The following is a 19,922-nucleotide window of genomic DNA, read 5'->3' on the forward strand; positions in this document are numbered from 1 at the left end:
GTGTCTGTGTGGAGAGAAAACCAGGCAGTGTCTGTGTGGAGAGAAAACCAGGCAGTGTCTGTGTGGAGAGAAAACCAGGCAGTGTCTGTTCGGAGAGAAAACCAGGCAGTGTCTGTGTGGAGAGAAAACCAGGCAGTGTCTGTGTGGAGAGAAAACCAGGCAGTGTCTGTGTGGAGAGAAAACCAGGCAGTGTCTGTGTGGAGAGAAAACCAGGCAGTGTCTTTGGGGAGAGAAAACCAGGCAGTGTCTGTGTGGAGAGAAAACCAGACAGTGTCTGTGTGGAGAGAAAACCAGGCAGCGTCTGTTCAGAGAGAAAACCAGGCAGTGTCTGTGTGGAGAGAAAACCAGACAGTGTCTGTGTGGAGAGAAAACCAGACAGTGTCTGTGTGGAGAGAAAACCAGGCAGTGTGTGTGTGTGGAGAGAAAACCAGGCAGTGTCTGTGTGGAGAGAAAACCAGGCAGTGACTGTGTGGAGAGAAAACCAGGCAGTGTCTGTGTGGAGAGAAAACCAGACAGTGTCTGTGTGGAGAGAAAACCAGGCAGTGTCTGTGTGGAGAGAAAACCAGGCAGTGTCTTTGTGGAGAGAAAACCAGGCAGTGTGTGTGTGTGGAGAGAAAACCAGACAGTGTCTGTGTGGAGAGAAAACCAGGCACTGTCTGTGTGGAGAGAAAACCAGGCAGTGTCTGTTCAGAGAGAAAACCAGACAGTGTCTGTGTGGAGAGAAAACCAGGCACTGTCTGTGTGGAGAGAAAACCAGGCAGCGTCTGTTCAGAGAGAAAACCAGGCAGTGTCTTTGGGGAGAGAAAACCAGACAGTGTCTGTGTGGAGAGAAAACCAGACAGTGTCCGTGTGGAGAGAAAACCAGACAGTGTCTGTGTGGAGAGAAAACCAGGCAGTGTGTGTGTGTGGAGAGAAAACCAGACAGTGTCTGTGTGGAGAGAAAACCAGGCACTGTCTGTGTGGAGAGAAAACCAGGCAGTGTCTGTTCAGAGAGAAAACCAGACAGTGTCTGTGTGGAGAGAAAACCAGGCACTGTCTGTGTGGAGAGAAAACCAGGCAGCGTCTGTTCAGAGAGAAAACCAGGCAGTGTCTTTGGGGAGAGAAAACCAGACAGTGTCTGTGTGGAGAGAAAACCAGACAGTGTCTGTGTGGAGAGAAAACCAGGCAGCGTCTGTTCAGAGAGAAAACCAGGCAGCGTCTGTTCAGAGAGAAAACCAGGCAGCGTCTGTTCAGAGAGAAAACCAGGCAGAGTCTGTGTGAACAGAAAACCAGGCAGTGTCTGTGTGGAGAGAAAACCAGACAGTGTCTGTGTGGAGAGAAAACCAGACAGTGTCTGTGTGGAGAGAAAACCAGGCAGTGTGTGTGTGGAGAGAAAACCAGGCAGTGTCTGTGTGGAGAGAAAACCAGGCAGCGTCTGTGTGGAGAGAAAACCAGGCAGCGTCTGTGTGGAGGGAAAACCAGGCAGTGTCTGTGTGGAGAGAAAACCAGGCAGCGTCTGTTCAGAGAGAAAACCAGGCAGCGTCTGTTCAGAGAGAAAACCAGGCAGAGTCTGTGTGGACAGAAAACCAGGCAGTGTCTGTGTGGAGAGAAAACCAGACAGTGTCTGTGTGGAGAGAAAACCAGACAGTGTCTGTGTGGAGAGAAAACCAGGCAGTGTGTGTGTGGAGAGAAAACCAGGCAGTGTCTGTGTGGAGAGAAAACCAGGCAGCGTCTGTGTGGAGAGAAAACCAGGCAGCGTCTGTTCAGAGAGAAAACCAGGCAGCGTCTGTTCAGAGAGAAAACCAGGCAGCGTCTGTTCAGAGAGAAAACCAGGCAGTGTCTGTGTGGAGAGAAAACCAGGCAGTGTCTGTTCAGAGAGAAAACCAGGCAGTGTCTGTTCAGAGAGAAAACCAGGCAGTGTCTGTTCAGAGAGAAAACCAGACAGTGTCTGTGTGGAGAGAAAACCAGGCACTGTCTGTGTGGAGAGAAAACCAGGCAGCGTCTGTTCAGAGAGAAAACCAGGCAGTGTCTTTGGGGAGAGAAAACCAGACAGTGTCTGTGTGGAGAGAAAACCAGACAGTGTCTGTGTGGAGAGAAAACCAGGCAGCGTCTGTTCAGAGAGAAAACCAGGCAGCGTCTGTTCAGAGAGAAAACCAGGCAGCGTCTGTTCAGAGAGAAAACCAGGCAGAGTCTGTGTGAACAGAAAACCAGGCAGTGTCTGTGTGGAGAGAAAACCAGACAGTGTCTGTGTGGAGAGAAAACCAGACAGTGTCTGTGTGGAGAGAAAACCAGGCAGTGTGTGTGTGGAGAGAAAACCAGGCAGTGTCTGTGTGGAGAGAAAACCAGGCAGCGTCTGTGTGGAGAGAAAACCAGGCAGCGTCTGTGTGGAGGGAAAACCAGGCAGTGTCTGTGTGGAGAGAAAACCAGACAGTGTCTGTGTGGAGAGAAAACCAGGCAGCGTCTGTTCAGAGAGAAAACCAGTCAGTGTCTGTTCAGAGAGAAAACCAGGCAGCGTCTGTTCAGAGAGAAAACCAGGCAGTGTCTGTTCAGAGAGAAAACCAGGCAGTGTCTGTGTGGAGAGAAAACCAGGCAGTGTCTGTTCAGAGAGAAAACCAGGCAGTGTCTGTGTGGAGAGAAAACCAGGCAGTGTCTGTTCAGAGAGAAAACCAGGCAGCGTCTGTTCAGAGAGAAAACCAGGCAGCGTCTGTTCAGAGAGAAAACCAGGCAGTGTCTGTGTGGAGAGAAAACCAGGCAGTGTCTGTGTGGAGAGAAAACCAGGCAGCGTCAGTTCAGAGAGAAAACCAGGCAGTGTCTGTGTGGAGAGAAAACCAGGCAGTGTCTGTGTGGACAGAAAACCAGGCAGTGTCTGTGTGGAGAGAAAACCAGGCAGTGTCTGTGTGGAGAGAAAACCAGGCAGTGTCTGTGTGGAGAGAAAACCAGGCAGTGTCTGTGTGGAGAGAAAACCAGGCACTGTCTGTGTGGAGAGAAAACCAGGCAGTGTCTGTTCAGAGAGAAAACCAGGCAGTGTCTGTTCAGAGAGAAAACCAGGCAGCGTCTGTGGGGAGAGAAAACCAGGCAGTGTCTGTGTGGAGAGAAAACCAGGCAGTGTCTGTGTGGAGAGAAAACCAGGCAGTGTCTGTGTGGAGAGAAAACCAGGCAGCGTCTGTGTGGAGAGAAAACCAGGCAGTGTCTGTTCAGAGAGAAAACCAGACAGTGTCCGTGTGGAGAGAAAACCAGACAGTGTCTGTGTGAAGAGAAAACCAGGCAGAGTCTGTGTGGAGAGAAAACCAGGCAGTGTCTGTGTGGAGAGAAAACCAGGCAGTGTCTGTTCAGAGAGAAAACCAGGCAGTGTCTGTGTGGAGAGAAACCCAGGCAGTGTCTGTGTGGAGAGAAAACCAGGCAGTGTCTTTGTGGAGAGAAAACCAGGCAGCGTCTGTGGGGAGAGAAAACCAGGCAGAGTCTGTGGGGAGAGAAAACCAGGCAGCGTCTGTTCGGAGAGAAAACCAGGCAGTGTCTGTGTGGAGGGAAAACCAGGCCGTGTCTGTGTGGAGAGAAAACCAGGCAGCGTCTGTGGGGAGAGAAAACCAGGCAGCGTCTGTTCAGAGAGAAAACCAGGCAGCGTCTGTTCAGAGGGAAAACCAGGCAGTGTCTGTGTGGAGAGAAAACCAGGCAGTGTCTGTGTGGAGAGAAAACCAGGCAGTGTCTCTGTGGAGAGAAAACCAGGCAGTGTCTGTGTGGAGAGAAAACCAGGCAGTGTCTGTGTGGAGAGAAAACCAGGCAGTGTCTGTTCGGAGAGAAAACCAGGCAGTGTCTGTGTGGAGAGAAAACCAGGCAGTGTCTGTGTGGAGAGAAAACCAGGCAGTGTCTGTGTGGAGAGAAAACCAGGCAGTGTCTGTGTGGAGAGAAAACCAGGCAGTGTCTGTTCGGAGAGAAAACCAGGCAGTGTCTGTGTGGAGAGAAAACCAGGCAGTGTCTGTGTGGAGAGAAAACCAGGCAGTGTCTGTGTGGAGAGAAAACCAGGCAGTGTCTGTGTGGAGAGAAAACCAGGCAGTGTCTTTGGGGAGAGAAAACCAGGCAGTGTCTGTGTGGAGAGAAAACCAGACAGTGTCTGTGTGGAGAGAAAACCAGGCAGCGTCTGTTCAGAGAGAAAACCAGGCAGTGTCTGTGTGGAGAGAAAACCAGACAGTGTCTGTGTGGAGAGAAAACCAGACAGTGTCTGTGTGGAGAGAAAACCAGGCAGTGTGTGTGTGTGGAGAGAAAACCAGGCAGTGTCTGTGTGGAGAGAAAACCAGGCAGTGACTGTGTGGAGAGAAAACCAGGCAGTGTCTGTGTGGAGAGAAAACCAGACAGTGTCTGTGTGGAGAGAAAACCAGGCAGTGTCTGTGTGGAGAGAAAACCAGGCAGTGTCTTTGTGGAGAGAAAACCAGGCAGTGTGTGTGTGTGGAGAGAAAACCAGACAGTGTCTGTGTGGAGAGAAAACCAGGCACTGTCTGTGTGGAGAGAAAACCAGGCAGTGTCTGTTCAGAGAGAAAACCAGACAGTGTCTGTGTGGAGAGAAAACCAGGCACTGTCTGTGTGGAGAGAAAACCAGGCAGCGTCTGTTCAGAGAGAAAACCAGGCAGTGTCTTTGGGGAGAGAAAACCAGACAGTGTCTGTGTGGAGAGAAAACCAGACAGTGTCCGTGTGGAGAGAAAACCAGACAGTGTCTGTGTGGAGAGAAAACCAGGCAGTGTGTGTGTGTGGAGAGAAAACCAGACAGTGTCTGTGTGGAGAGAAAACCAGGCACTGTCTGTGTGGAGAGAAAACCAGGCAGTGTCTGTTCAGAGAGAAAACCAGACAGTGTCTGTGTGGAGAGAAAACCAGGCACTGTCTGTGTGGAGAGAAAACCAGGCAGCGTCTGTTCAGAGAGAAAACCAGGCAGTGTCTTTGGGGAGAGAAAACCAGACAGTGTCTGTGTGGAGAGAAAACCAGACAGTGTCTGTGTGGAGAGAAAACCAGGCAGCGTCTGTTCAGAGAGAAAACCAGGCAGCGTCTGTTCAGAGAGAAAACCAGGCAGCGTCTGTTCAGAGAGAAAACCAGGCAGAGTCTGTGTGAACAGAAAACCAGGCAGTGTCTGTGTGGAGAGAAAACCAGACAGTGTCTGTGTGGAGAGAAAACCAGACAGTGTCTGTGTGGAGAGAAAACCAGGCAGTGTGTGTGTGGAGAGAAAACCAGGCAGTGTCTGTGTGGAGAGAAAACCAGGCAGCGTCTGTGTGGAGAGAAAACCAGGCAGCGTCTGTGTGGAGGGAAAACCAGGCAGTGTCTGTGTGGAGAGAAAACCAGACAGTGTCTGTGTGGAGAGAAAACCAGGCAGCGTCTGTTCAGAGAGAAAACCAGTCAGTGTCTGTTCAGAGAGAAAACCAGGCAGCGTCTGTTCAGAGAGAAAACCAGGCAGCGTCTGTTCAGAGAGAAAACCAGGCAGTGTCTGTGTGGAGAGAAAACCAGGCAGTGTCTGTTCAGAGAGAAAACCAGGCAGTGTCTGTTCAGAGAGAAAACCAGGCAGTGTCTGTTCAGAGAGAAAACCAGGCAGTGTCTGTGTGGAGAGAAAACCAGGCAGTGTCTGTTCAGAGAGAAAACCAGGCAGTGTCTGTGTGGAGAGAAAACCAGGCAGTGTCTGTTCAGAGAGAAAACCAGGCAGCGTCTGTTCAGAGAGAAAACCAGGCAGCGTCTGTTCAGAGAGAAAACCAGGCAGTGTCTGTGTGGAGAGAAAACCAGGCAGTGTCTGTGTGGAGAGAAAACCAGGCAGCGTCAGTTCAGAGAGAAAACCAGGCAGTGTCTGTGTGGAGAGAAAACCAGGCAGTGTCTGTGTGGACAGAAAACCAGGCAGTGTCTGTGTGGAGAGAAAACCAGGCAGTGTCTGTGTGGAGAGAAAACCAGGCAGTGTCTGTGTGGAGAGAAAACCAGGCACTGTCTGTGTGGAGAGAAAACCAGGCAGTGTCTGTTCAGAGAGAAAACCAGGCAGTGTCTGTTCAGAGAGAAAACCAGGCAGTGTCTGTTTAGAGAGAAAACCAGGCAGCGTCTGTGGGGAGAGAAAACCAGGCAGTGTCTGTGTGGAGAGAAAACCAGGCAGTGTCTGTGTGGAGAGAAAACCAGGCAGTGTCTGTGTGGAGAGAAAACCAGGCAGCGTCTGTGTGGAGAGAAAACCAGGCAGTGTCTGTTCAGAGAGAAAACCAGACAGTGTCTGTGTGGAGAGAAAACCAGACAGTGTCTGTGTGAAGAGAAAACCAGGCAGAGTCTGTGTGGAGAGAAAACCAGGCAGTGTCTGTGTGGAGAGAAAACCAGGCAGCGTCTGTGTGGAGAGAAAACCAGGCAGTGTCTGTTCAGAGAGAAAACCAGACAGTGTCTGTGTGGAGAGAAAACCAGACAGTGTCTGTGTGAAGAGAAAACCAGGCAGAGTCTGTGTGGAGAGAAAACCAGGCAGTGTCTGTGTGGAGAGAAAACCAGGCAGTGTCTGTGTGGAGAGAAAACCAGGCAGTGTCTGTGTGGAGAGAAACCCAGGCAGTGTCTGTGTGGAGAGAAAACCAGGCAGTGTCTTTGTGGAGAGAAAACCAGGCAGTGTCTGTGTGGAGAGAAAACCAGGCAGTGTCTGTGTGGAGAGAAAACCAGGCAGTGTCTCTGTGGAGAGAAAACCAGGCAGTGTCTCTGTGGAGAGAAAACCAGGCAGTGTCTGTTCAGAGAGAAAACCAGGCAGTGTCTTTGTGGAGAGAAAACCAGGCAGCGTCTGTGGGGAGAGAAAACCAGGCAGAGTCTGTGGGGAGAGAAAACCAGGCAGCGTCTGTTCAGAGAGAAAACCAGGCAGCGTCTGTGTGGAGGGAAAACCAGGCAGTGTCTGTGTGGAGAGAAAACCAGGCAGCGTCTGTTCGGAGAGAAAACCAGGCAGCGTCTGTTCAGAGAGAAAACCAGGCAGTGTCTGTGTGGAGAGAAAACCAGGCAGTGTCTCTGTGGAGAGAAAACCAGGCAGCGTCTGTGTGGAGAGAAAACCAGGCAGTGTCTGTGTGGAGAGAAAACCAGGCAGCGTCTGTTCAGAGAGAAAACCCGGCAGTGTCTGTGTGGAGCGAAAACCAGGCAGTGTCTGTGTGGAGAGAAAACCAGACAGTGTCTGTGTGGAGAGAAAACCAGGCAGTGTCTGTGTGGAGAGAAAACCAGGCAGTGTCTGTGTACAGAGAAAACCAGACAGTGTCTGTGTGGAGAGAAAACCAGGCAGTGTCTGTGTGGAGAGAAAACCAGGCAGTGTCTGTGTGGAGAGAAAACCAGACAGTGTCTGTGTGGAGAGAAATCCAGGCAGCATCTGTGTGGAGAGAAAACCTGGCAGCGTCTGTGTGGAGAGAAAACCAGGCAGTGTCTGTGTGGAGAGAAAACCAGACAGTGTCTGTGTGGAGAGAAATCCAGGCAGTGTCTGTGTGGAGAGAAAACCAGACAGTGTCTGTGTGGAGAGAAAATCAGGCAGCGTCTGTGTGGAGAGAAAACCTGGCAGCGTCTGTGTGGAGAGAAAACCAGACAGTGTCTGTGTGGAGAGAAAACCAGGCAGTGTCTGTTCAGAGAGAAAACCAGGCAGTGTCTGTGTGGAGAGAAAACCAGGCAGTGTCTGTGTGGAGAGAAAACCAGGCAGTGTCTGTGTGGAGAGAAAACCAGGCAGCGTCTGTTCAGAGAGAAAACCAGGCAGTGTCTGTGTGGAGAGAAAACCAGGCAGTGTCTGTTCAGAGAGAAAACCAGGCAGCGTCTGTGTGGAGAGAAAACCAGACAGCGTCTGTGTGGAGAGAAAGCCAGACAGCGTCTGTGTGGAGAGAAAACCAGACAGTGTCTGTGTGGAGAGAAAACCAGGCAGTGTCTGTGTGGAGAGAAAACCAGGCAGTGTCTGTTCAGAGAGAAAACCAGGCAGTGTCTGTGTGGAGAGAAAACCAGGCAGTGTCTGTGTGGAGAGAAAACCAGGCAGTGTCTGTGTGGAGAGAAAACCAGGCATTGTCTGTGTGGAGAGAAAACCTGACAGTGTCTGTGTGGAGAGAAAACCAGACAGTGTCTGTGAAGAGAGAAAATCGAGAAATGTCTTTTCAGAGAGAAAGCCGAGAAATGTCTGTGCAGAGAGAAGGAGCAATCAAAAAGGAGGCATCCATCATTAAGGGCCCCCCTCACCGTGGACATGCCCGCTTCTCACTTTCTACCATCATGGAAGCGGTACCGGAGCTTGAAGACACACACTCAATGTTTTAGGAACTGTTTCTTTGCCTCTGTCATCAGATTTCTGAATGGACAATGAACCCATCTACAATTGTTCACTTTTTTTTTCCTTTTTTGCTCTCCCTTTGCATTTCATTCCTTCATTTTGTACCGTGTAGTATGACATGGATGGTCATGGTCTTTGGCCATGATTGTATTTGGGAAATTTTTCAACAGAAGTGGTTTGCCATTGCCTTCTTCTGGGCAGTGTCTTTACAACACGGGTGACCCCAGCCATTATCAATACTCTTAATAGATTGTCTGCTTGGTGTCAGTGGTCACATAACCAGGACTTGTGATATGCCATGGCTGCTCATACGACCACCCACCACCTGCTCCCATGGCTTCACGTGACCCTGATCGAGGGTGGGGGAGGCTGAGCAGGTGCTACACCTTGTCCAAGGGTGACCTGCAGGCTAGTGGAGGGAAGGAGCAACTTACACCTCATTTGTTGAATATATATATGTCTTAATGTAGTATATAGTTTTTATTTTATGTACTGCTGCTGCAAAACAACAGATTTCACATACGTCAGCTGATCTGAAACTTGATTTAGATTGCAATTACAATTCTGATTCATCAGTGTTCCTGTCTGAACTGTTTCTGTTTCTCTTCCAGATTACCACCTTTGACAGAGAAGGAAGTTGAGGTGGGTGTCGTTAGTTCCCTGTCTGTTTTGACTACACCAGAGTAGAACTCCACCAGACTGTCCTTCTACAGTTGGGAATGTAAGCCAGCATCAGTGTAGCAACAACGAAGCTTCCTTCAGAGGCTTTCTCATGTGGGTGTTTATAACAAGGGTCAAGGGAGCAGTTTCTCAACATGAAAGAGTTCTGGCACGAAGTCAGCAGCCAGTGAGTGTCTGTGAGTCCGGTAGCCTGTGCAGGTTCTGGCACGAGACGCAGAGCAGAATTTAAACTTGTGCTTTCATCTACTTCCACCTGAGCTAGAATCATTTCTACAGCCAGACACAGAGGGCAAAAATATGCAATAATATGTAGAATAAAGCTGTTGACCACATAGGCATTCCTTAAGATTGTTATAGCTGGCGAAGGGGTTAGAAGGGATAAGCTCCCACCACCTATTAAATGAATCAATGGCGTGTGTCTCAAATAGCCTCTGACAACCTAGTCCAGCTCCTGGCCTTCTGGCATGGCATAGCTGCAAAGCCTGGCAGAACCATAAGACCATAAGTTATAGGAGCCAGAATTAGGCCATTTGGCCCATTGTGTCTGTCCTACCATTTCATCATGGCTGATACATTTCCCTCTCAACCCAATTCTCCTGCCTTCTCCCTATAACCTTTCACATGCTAACTAATTAAGAACATATCAACCTTCACCTTAAATGCCCCCACTGACTTGGCCTCCACAGCTGCCTGTGACAAAGAATTCCACAGATTCACCACCTCCTGGCCAAAGAAATTCCACCTCATCTCTGTTCTAAATGGATGTCCCTCTATTCTGAGGTTGTGCCCTCTTGTCCTAGGCTCCCCCACTACATGAAACATCCGCTTTACATTCACTCTATCTAGGCCTCTCAACATTTGATAGGTTTCAATAAAATCCCCCCCTCATTCTTCTAAATTCCAGTGAGTTCAAGCCCAGAGCCTAGAGCCTTCAATCGTTGCTCACGTAATAACCTTTAGCCAGAGGGCGGTGAATCTGTGGAATTTGTTGCCACGGGCGGCAGTGGAGGCCAAGTCATTGGGTGTTTTTAAGGCAGAGATTGATAGGTATCTGAATAGCCAGGGCATCAAAGGTTATGGTGAGAAGGCTGGGGAATGGGACTAAATGGGAGATTGGATCAGCTCATGATAAAATGGTGGAGCAGACTTGATGGGCCGAATGGATGACTTCTGCTCCTTTGTCTTATGGTCTTTCATTCCAGAAATCAGTCTTGCGAACCTCCTCTGAACCCTCTCCAATGTTAGCATATCCCCTTTCTGACATAAAGGGCCCAAAACTGCCACAAGACTCCAAGTGAGGCCTCACCAGTGCCTTATACAGCCTCAGTGTTACATCCTTGACCATAAGAACATAAGAAATAGGAGCAGGAGTAGGCCATCAATAAGATCAGCTCTGCCATTCAATAAGGTCATTGCTGAACTGACCATGGACTCATCTCCACATACCTGCCTTTTCCCCATAACCCTTAATTCCCCTACTACACAAAAATATCACTTGCTTTAACATTAACATTGCATTCACCTTCCTCACCATCAATGCAAACTGCAAATTAACCTTTGGGAATTCTGCATGGGGACTGCCAAATCCATTTGCACCTTGGATTTTTTAATTTTCTCTCCATTTAAAAAATAATCTTTGCTTTTATTTCTTCTACCAAAGTGCATGACCATACACTTTCTGACACTGTATTGCATTTGCCATTTCTTTGCCCATTCTCCTAATCTAAGTCCTTCTATAGCCCCACTGCTTCCTCAAAACTACCTGTGCCTCCACCACTCTTCATATCATCTACAAACTTTTCAACAAAGCCGTCAATTCCATCATCCAAATCATTGACATATAACGTAAAAAGAATCGGTCCTAACACAGATCCCTGTGGAACACCACTAGTCAACAGCAGCCAACCCAAAAGGGATCCCCTTGTTCCTACTCTTTGACTCCTGCCAATTAGCCACTGCTTTATCCATGCTAGAATCTTCCCAACAGTACCATGGGCTCTTACCTTGTTTAGCAGCTCATGTGTGCCACCTTGTCAAAGGCCTTCTGAAAATCCATGCAGACAACATCCACCAATTCTCCTTTGTCTATCCTGCTTGTTATTTTTTCAATGAATTCCAACAGATTTGTCAGACAAGAATTTCCCTGAAGGAAATCATGCTGACTTCGGCCTATTTTATCATGTGCTTCTAAGTACTCCAAAACCTCATCCTTAATAATGGACTCCGACATCTTTCCAGACACCGAGGTCAGGCTAACTAGCCTATAATTTCCTTTCTTCTGCCTCCCTCCCTTCTTGAAGAGTAGAGTGACATTTGCAATTGCCAGACCTCTGAAAACATGTCAGAATCTATTGATTCTTGAAAGATCATTGTATGTGGCTTATCAGCGTCATAAACAGCTTTACCAAGAGGGATTTCTCACAGGTTGGCAGCGATTATTTAAAAAGGGAGCTTCGAGAGCATTTGTCCATTGTACATGGCCTATCAGTGGCGATAACCGGAGCACCAATCGTGAGTTAGATAGAGGGAAGGTTCGGGCATTAAAGGGAGACACTGCCTAGTGAAGTGGTCATCGATGGAGTGATCTGAGGCAGAGTGGTAGGGCTTTGGCTCCTTCGGGCTTCAGTAATAACGGGTCGAGGCGAGGTAAGTTACCTGTGAGGAATAGAAACAGGAAGTATGTGTGTGAGGCCAGTGTTCTGTACTGGATGTCAGATGTGGGATGTCTGGGAGACTCCCAGCCTCCCAGAAGGCCACATCTGCGCTGGGTTTGTGGAGCTGCAGTCCCTTAGGGACCGGGTTAGGGAACTGGAGATGCAGCTCAATGACCTTCGTCTGGTCAGGGAAAGTGAGCAGGTGATAGAGAGGAGCTATAGGCAAGTAGTCACACTGTGGTCTTGGGAGACAGATCAGGAAAGGGAAGGGCAAGAGGCAGATACTAGAGAGTACCCCTATGGCTGTCCCCCTTAACAATAAGTATCCCTGTTTGGGAGGGGTGTTGGCCTGGCTGGGGGAAGCAACAGTGGCCGTGCCTCTGGCACAGAGTCTGGCTCTGAGGCTCAGATGGGTAGGGAAAGGAAGAAAGCAGCAGTAATAGGGGACTCTATAGTTAGGAGGTCAGACAGGCGATTCTGTGGACACAGGAAAGAAACACGGATGGTAGTTTGCCTCCCAGGTGCCAGGGTCTGGGATGTTTCTGATCATGTCCATGATATCCTGAAGTGGGAAGGAGAACAGCCAGAAGTCGTGGTACTTATTGGTACCAATGACATAGGTAGGTAAAGGGAAGACATCCTGAAAGCAGACTACAGGGATTTAGGAAGAAAGTTGCAGAACCGCAGAGGTAGTAATCTCGGGATTACTGCCTGTGCCACACGACAGTGAGTATAGGAATAGAGTGAGGTGGAGGTTAAATGTATGGCTGAGGGATTGGAGCAGTGCGCAGGGATTCAGATTTCTGAATCATTGGGACCTCTTTTCGGGCAGGTGTGACCTGTACAAAAAAGACGGGTTGCACTTGAATCCCGGGGGACCAAAATCCTGGCGGGGAGGTTTGCTAAGGTTATTGGGGAGAGTTTAAACTAGAATTGCTGGGGGGTGGAAACCGAACTGAAGAGACGGAGGAAGGGGCTGTTGGCTCACAAATAGAGAAAGCTTGGAGACAGTGTGAGAGGGAGGATAGGCAGGTGATAGAGAAGGGATACTCTCAGACCGATGGTTTGAGATATGTCTATTTTAACACATAAAACATAATGAACAAACCAGATGAGCTTAGAGCATGGATCAGTACTTGGAGCTATGATGTGGTGGTCATTACAGAGACTTGGATGGCTCAGGGACAGGAATGGTTACTTAGAGTGCCAGGCTTTAGATGTTTCAGAAAGGACAGGGAGGGGGCAAAAGAGGTGGGGATGTGGCACTGCTGATCAGAGATAGTATCACGGCTGCAGACAAGGAGGAAGTCATGGAGGGATTGTCTACGGAGTCTCTGTGGGCAGAAGTTAGAAACAGGAAGAGGTCAATAACTCTACTGGGTGTTTTTTATAGACCACCTAATAGTAACAGGGACATCGAGGAGCAGATAGGGAAACATATCCTGGAAAGGTGTAATAATAACAGGGTTGTTGTGGTGGGAGATTTTAATTTCCCAAATATTGATTGACATCTCCCTAGAGCAAGGGGTTTAGATGGGGTGGAGTTTGTTAGGTGTGTTTAGGAAGGTTTCTTGACACAATATGAAGGTAAGTCTACAAGAGGAGAGGCTGTACTTGATCTGGTATTGGGAAACGAACCTGGTCAGGTGTCAGGTCTCTCAGTGGGAGAACATTCTGGAGATAGTGATCATAATTCTATTTCTTTTACCATAGCATTGGAGAGGGATAGGAACAGACAAGTTAGGAAAGTGTTTAATTGGAGTTAGGGGAAATATGAAACTATCAGGCAGGAGCCTGGAAGCATAACTTGGGAACAGACGTTCTCAGGGAAATGTATGGCAGAAATGTGGCAGATGTTCAGGGGATGTTTGTGTGGAGTTGTGCATAGTTACGTTCCAGTGAGACAGGGAAATTATGGCAGGGTACAGGAACCGTGGTGTACAAAGGCTATTGTAAATCTAGTCAAGAAGAAAAGAAAAGCTTACGAAATGTTCATAAAACTAGGTAATGATAGAGATCTAGAAAAGTATAAGGCTAGCAGGAAGGAGCTTAAGAATGAAATAGGAGAGCCAGAAGGGGCCATGAGAAGGCCTGGTAGACAGGATTAAAGAAAACCCCAAGGCATTCTACAAATATGTGAAGAGCAAGAGGATAAGATGTGAAAGAATAGGACCAATCAAGTGTGACAGTGGAAAAGTGTGTATGGAACTAAAGGGGATAGCAGAGGTAATTAATGAATACTTTGCTTCAGTATTCACTATGCAGAAAGATCTTGGCAATTGTAGGGATGATTTACAATGGGTTGAAAAGCTTGAGCAAATAGACATTAAGAAAGAGGATGTGTTGGAGCTTTTGGAAAGCATCGAGTTGGATAAGTCTCCAGGACTGGACAAGATGTACCCCAGGCTACTGTGGGAGGCAAGGGAGGAGATTGCTGAGCCTCTGATCTTTGCATCATCAATGGGGATGGGAGAAGTTCTGGACAATTGGGGGGGTTACAGATGTCATTCACTTATTCAAGAAAGGGAGTAGAGATAGCTGAGGAAATTATAGACCAGTGAGTCTTACTTCAGTGGTTGGTAAGTTGAAGGAGAAATCCTCAAAGGAAGGATTTATGTACATTTGAAGAGGTATAATATGATTAGGAGTAATCAGCATGGCTTTGTCAAGGGCAGGTCGTGCCTTACAAGCCTGATTGAATTTTTTGAGGATGTGATTAAACACATTGATGAAGGAAGAGCAGTAGATGTAGCGTATATGGATTTCAGCAAGGCATTTGATAAGGTACCCCATGCAAGGCTTATTGAGAAAGTAAGGAGGCATGGGATCCAAGGGGACATTGCTTTGTGGATCCAGAACTGTCTTGCCCACAGGAGGCAAAGAGTAGTTGCAGATGGGTCATATTCTTCATGGAGGTTGGTGACCAATGATGTGTCTCAGGGATCTTTTCTGGGACCCTTTCTCTTTGTGATCTTTATAAATGACCTGGATAAGGAAGTGGAGGGATGGGTTAGTGAATTTGCTGATGACACAAAGGTTGGGGGTGTTGTGGATAGTGTGGAGGGCTGTCAGGGGTTACAGTGGGACATTGATAGGATGCAAAATTGGGTTGAGAAGTGGCAGATGGAGTTCAACCCAGATAAGTGTGAAGTGGTTCATTTTGGTAGGTCAAATATGATGGCAGAATATAGTATTAATGGTAAGACTCTTGGCAGTGTGGAGGATCAGAGGGTTCTTGGGGTTTGAGTCCATAGGACACTCAAAGCTGCTGCGCAGGTTGACTGTGTGGTTAAGGCATACAGTGAATTGGCCTTCATCAACTGTGGGGTTGAGTTTAAGAGCCAAGAAGCTATATAGCCTGGTCAGACCCCACTTGGAGTACTGTGCTCAGTTCTGGTCACCTCACTACAAGAAGGATGTGGAAGCCATATAAAGGGTGCAGAGGAGATTTACAAGGAATTTGTCTGGATTGGGAAGCATGCCTTATGAGAATGGGTTGAGTGAACTCGGCCTTTTCTCCTTGGAGTGGCGGAGGATGAGATTGACCTGATAGAAGTTTATAAGATAATGAGAGGCATGCTATTTTTCAGCTCAAACCATTTCAAAAAGGATTGATAGCTATTATATATAAACGGTTAATGAATTCACGTATGATGCCTAATGATAAAGTTAAATGTGCTTGGGAAGTGAAACTTCAGGACTCACTTTCAGGTGATCAATGGAATAAAATTTATTATTTAGTTAACAATTCATCTATCTGCACCCTTCACTCCTTGATTCAGTTCAAGGTAGTGCACAGGGCACGTATGTCAAAAGATAAACTAGCACATATTTTTTCTAATATAAATCCCACCTGCGATAGATGCAATGCTGAGGTGGCTACTCTAACTCATATGTTTTGGTCTTGTATAAAGCTAAATAATTTTTGGAGAGATGTTTTTAGAATGTAGGTGTGGACCTACAACCTAATTCACTTACGGCAATCTTTGGGATCACTCTGAAGGAAGCAGGAAATGTTCTTGCTTCCGCTCAACATGTGATAGCCTTTTCAACTTTACTGGCTAGGAGAGCTATTTTGCTGTAATGGAAGGATCCTAATCCACCTACTGTTTTTTTTGGCTCTCCTCCATTATGTCTTGTTTAAACTTGGAGAAAATTAGAAGTCGGGCATTTGTTACATCTTTCAAATTTGAGCAAACTTGGCGACCTTTTATTCAATATTTTCATATGATCTAATTTTTTTCTTTTCTTTTCTATTTTTTTAAGTAAACCTTTTTTCTTTTTTTTTCTTCTCCCTCCGTGAAGTTTCAGATTTGACCAGAAGGGTGTTCTCTTTTTTTTTTTTGTAATTTTATCCTCAAATGGACTGCCCAGTCCCTTTTATTGTTTTAGGTTAATTTAGTGGGTTTTTTCCTCATAAAAATAGAAAATTTCTGGTCTTTTTTTTTGTATGAATTGTCACGAGGAGTTGTGGTTCTCTGTTTATATATACTAGTCTAATATTATATTACACATGATTTTGACAGTGTATATCCCTTTCTTGGTTTGTACTGTTACGGATTCAGCAACAACAAATATATAACTGAGGCAGGGTTTTTTATAACAAATAAAACATTTATTAAACACTGAAAAACAAACCCCCAAAGTAAACAAACCACTAACGTAACCGGAAATCAGCTGCTGTGCGGCAGCTTAAACAGTTCTTAAAGCAATGAAGCTGAAACAGTTCTTAAAGCAATAAAGCTTAAACAGTTCTTAAAGCGATGTTGCAAAAACAGTTCTTCGAAGTCGTACTGCAAAAGTTCAAAATGCTTACAGTCCATTAAAGGAGAGACTTTTTAGATGATTTAAATTCTCTTTCACGTCGTGTTGTTGTGGTTCCCAGTCGAACTATACTTTTCCCTCGGAGAATTTACGAAGATGGAAATGAAACGGTTTAAAGGCACTGACCTTTCCTTTACAAAACTGTACCCAACCCTTTCTGCTACCATTTGCAGGGGTTAACATGGGGACAGCCAACGAATTCCTTCCGAATGAGGATCAAACAAGGTCGATCCTGTTTCACCTTCTAAATCGACTTTCCTCGATCTTTTAACTCCCGAACTCCGATCTTCACTCTCCACTGATTTTTAACTGGCAGTATTATAAAGAAACTGCCAGCAATGACCTTTTAAACTTTAGGCATTAAATAAAACTCCATCTTTCAACCAAACTGCGTCATAATATTAGACCACACAGTGGCATGAAGTCAAAATGGCAAATCCAGCCACGAACTGCCCCTCCTCACAGGGAGGGGTCCTCCTTTTATACCCTGTAAAAAAAACTTGTCACATGACCTCTACTGGCGGGAAAATGATGTCACTCCACCAACACAAGACCACTACCTTAAGTCCAGTATAGCTTCAACACCACTGTCACGTGACAAGTACACCACTGTCACGTGTCACGGGTACGTAACAGTACGTTTATTGTATTATGTATTTGATATAACTTCTTTGATTTTTATCTATTCATATAATTTTTAAAAAATCAATAAAAAAAAGATTGAAAATGGAAGATGATGAGAGGCATTGATCGTGTGGATAGTCAGAGGCTTTTTCCCAGGGCTGAAATGGCTAGCACGATAAGGCACAGTTTTAAGGTGCTTGGAAGTAGGTACAGAGGAGATGTCAGGGGTAAGTTTTTTACGCAGAGGGTGGTGAGTGCATGGAATGGGCTGCCGGCAACGGTGGTGGAGGTGGATACGATAGGGTCTTTTAAGAGACTCTTGGATAGGTACAAGGAGCTCAAAAAAATAGAGGGCAGTGGGTAACCTGAGGTAATTTCTAAAGTAAGCATATGTTCAGCACAGCATTGTGGGCTGAAGGGCCTGTATTATGCTATAGGTTTTCTATGTTTCTAGCATTACAAATGTCCCGCTTGGTGGCGCAATAATATCAGCGCCTTTGTCTACCCTGCTTGTAATTTCCTCAAAGAATTGCAGTAGGTTTGTCAGGCAGGATTTTCCTTTCAGGAAACCATGCTGGCTTTGGCTTGTCATGTGCCTCTAGGTACTCATTATGGCTCAGGCTAACAGGTCTATAGTTTCCTTTCTGCTGCCTCCCACCCTTCTTAAATAGTGGAGTAACATTTGCAATTTTGGAGCACAAGTGGTCCATGCTGAGCAACGTCCACTTGAGGTGACGAGAGCACAAGTGGTCCATGCTGAGAAAGATGTCCTCTTGAGTTAATTTTATTTCTCCACATTTAGCCCATACCCCTCTACACCTTCCGTATCCATGTATCTATCTAATTGACTTTTAAACATTGTAATTGTACCCACCTCTACCACTTCTTCAAGCTGCTTGTTCCACTGTCTGTGTGCAAAAGTTGCTCCTCAGGTCCCCTTTAAGCCTTTTCAGTCTCACACTAAGACTGCGCCCTTTAGTTTTATTTAATTATGTGTTTTTATTTAGCGATACGCCGCGGAATAGGCCCTTCCAGATCAACGCGCATGCCGCCCACAAATCCACCGACTTAATCTTAGCCTAATTACAGAACAATTTCTAATAACCAATTAACGTAGTAACCAGACTGTGGGAGGAAACTGGAGCACCCGGAGGTAACCCACATTCTCACAGGGAGAACATTCAAACTCCGTACGGACAGTGCTGAAATTGAACTCTGAATTCCGTCTGTCCGAGCTGTAATTGTGTCGCGCTAACCACTATGCTGCCATGGCAACACTAGTGTGGGATAAAGACATTATCTATCCCATAAGACATAGGAGTAGAATTAGGCCACCTGAACATCAAGTCTGTTTTGCCATTCTATCATGGCTGATTTATTATCCCTTTCAATCCTAATTCTTCTCCCTTATCCTTGCAATCTTTGACGCCATGATTCATCCACTTCTGCTTCAAGTATACCCAGTGACTTGGCCTCCACAGCCATCTGTGCAATGAATTCCACAGATTCACCACGCTCTGGCTAAAAAAATTCCTCCTCATCTCTGTTCTAAAGGGATGCCCCTCTATTCTGAGGCTGTGCCCTCTGGTCCTAGACTCCCCCACTGTAGGAAACATCCTCTCCACATCCACTTGGTCTATACCTATCAATATTTGATAGGTTTCAATTAAATTCCACCACGTTCTTCTAAACTCCAGAGAGGCCCAGAGCCAGACCCATCAAATGCTCCTCATACATTAACTCTTTCATTCCTAGGATCATTCTTGTAAACTTTCTCTGGTTCCTCTCCAATGTCAGTACATCCTCTCTTAGATAAGGGGCCCAAGACAGCTCACAATACTACAAGTGCAGTCTGACCAATGCCTTATAAAGTCTCCGCAATACATCCTTGCTTTTATATTCTAGACCTCTCGAAATGAATGCTAACATTGCATTTGTTTTCTTTATCACCAGCTTTAGGGAATCCTGCACAAGGACTTCCAAGTCCCTTTGCACCTCTGATTTCTGTATTTGGTCCCCATTTAGAAAACACTCTCTGCCTGTATTCCTTCTACCAAAGTGCATGATAGAGGTGTACAAGATGATAAGAGGCACAGACTGAGAGGAGAGCTAGAGACTTTTCCTGCGGGTGGGGATGACTAATACGAGGGAGCATAATTCCAAGGTGACTGGAGGAAGGTACAGAGAAGGATATCAGAGGTAAGTTCTTTACACAGAGAGTGGCGAGTGTGTGGAATGCCCTGTCAGGGGTGATGATAGAGGCAGATACAACAGGGACATTTAAGAGACTCTTAGATCAGCACATGGATGATAGAAAAATGGAGGGCTATGTGGAAGGGAGGGGTTAGATTGATTTTAGGGTAGTTAAAGGGCTGTGTTGTTCTGTGTCTCTCTCAAGAATTGAAGATTCAGGATTGTTTAATGTCATTTACAGTAGACAAGTGTAAAGAAGAACAAAATAATGAGGGACAAGCATCAAAATTGTGTGTGTGTTTTTTAATCAGATGTTTATCGTAGTCTTCCTTGTTGCTTGCAGAACACATTCGTCCAGCTGTCCTTGGCTTTTAAGAATGACAGCTACACTCTGGAGGCAAGGCTGGGGCTGGCGGAGAGAGAGAGAAACTTGGCTGAAGACAACACAGAGAGGGAACTTGAAAACTTCAAATCAGAGCTGAAGGTGAGACCCTCTGTCAGACTCCCACACCGACCCCAGACCCGGGGGGTGAGGGGATGTGGGGGAACAGGCAGTCAGTCGGAGTCCAGGGTAGCTGTGGTCACATCACCACACAGCCCTTCTCTGGTCAGTCTGCCTTGTTGCCCTGTTGCAGTGAGTGGGACTGGGTGGCCCTACAGCTGGCAGAACTACCATCTCTCAGAGCCAGAAACCTCTGGAGCTCTCT

General features: G+C 46.7%; 1 protein-coding gene across 1 annotated transcript in view; it reads left to right on the forward strand.

The window, feature by feature from the left end:
• The window catches only part of mrvi1 (murine retrovirus integration site 1 homolog), a 253,637-nt gene that overhangs the window by 169,491 nt on the left and 64,224 nt on the right, over positions 1–19,922 (forward strand). The window contains exons 16-17 of the mRNA XM_073049956.1: positions 8,851–8,881; positions 19,559–19,699. Coding sequence (XP_072906057.1) covers positions 8,851–8,881; positions 19,559–19,699 — 172 coding nt within the window. The remainder of the gene's footprint in view (positions 1–8,850; positions 8,882–19,558; positions 19,700–19,922) is intronic.

Source organism: Hemitrygon akajei, chromosome 6 (assembly GCF_048418815.1).
Source record: "Hemitrygon akajei chromosome 6, sHemAka1.3, whole genome shotgun sequence".
Classification (NCBI taxonomy): Eukaryota; Metazoa; Chordata; class Chondrichthyes; order Myliobatiformes; family Dasyatidae; genus Hemitrygon; species Hemitrygon akajei.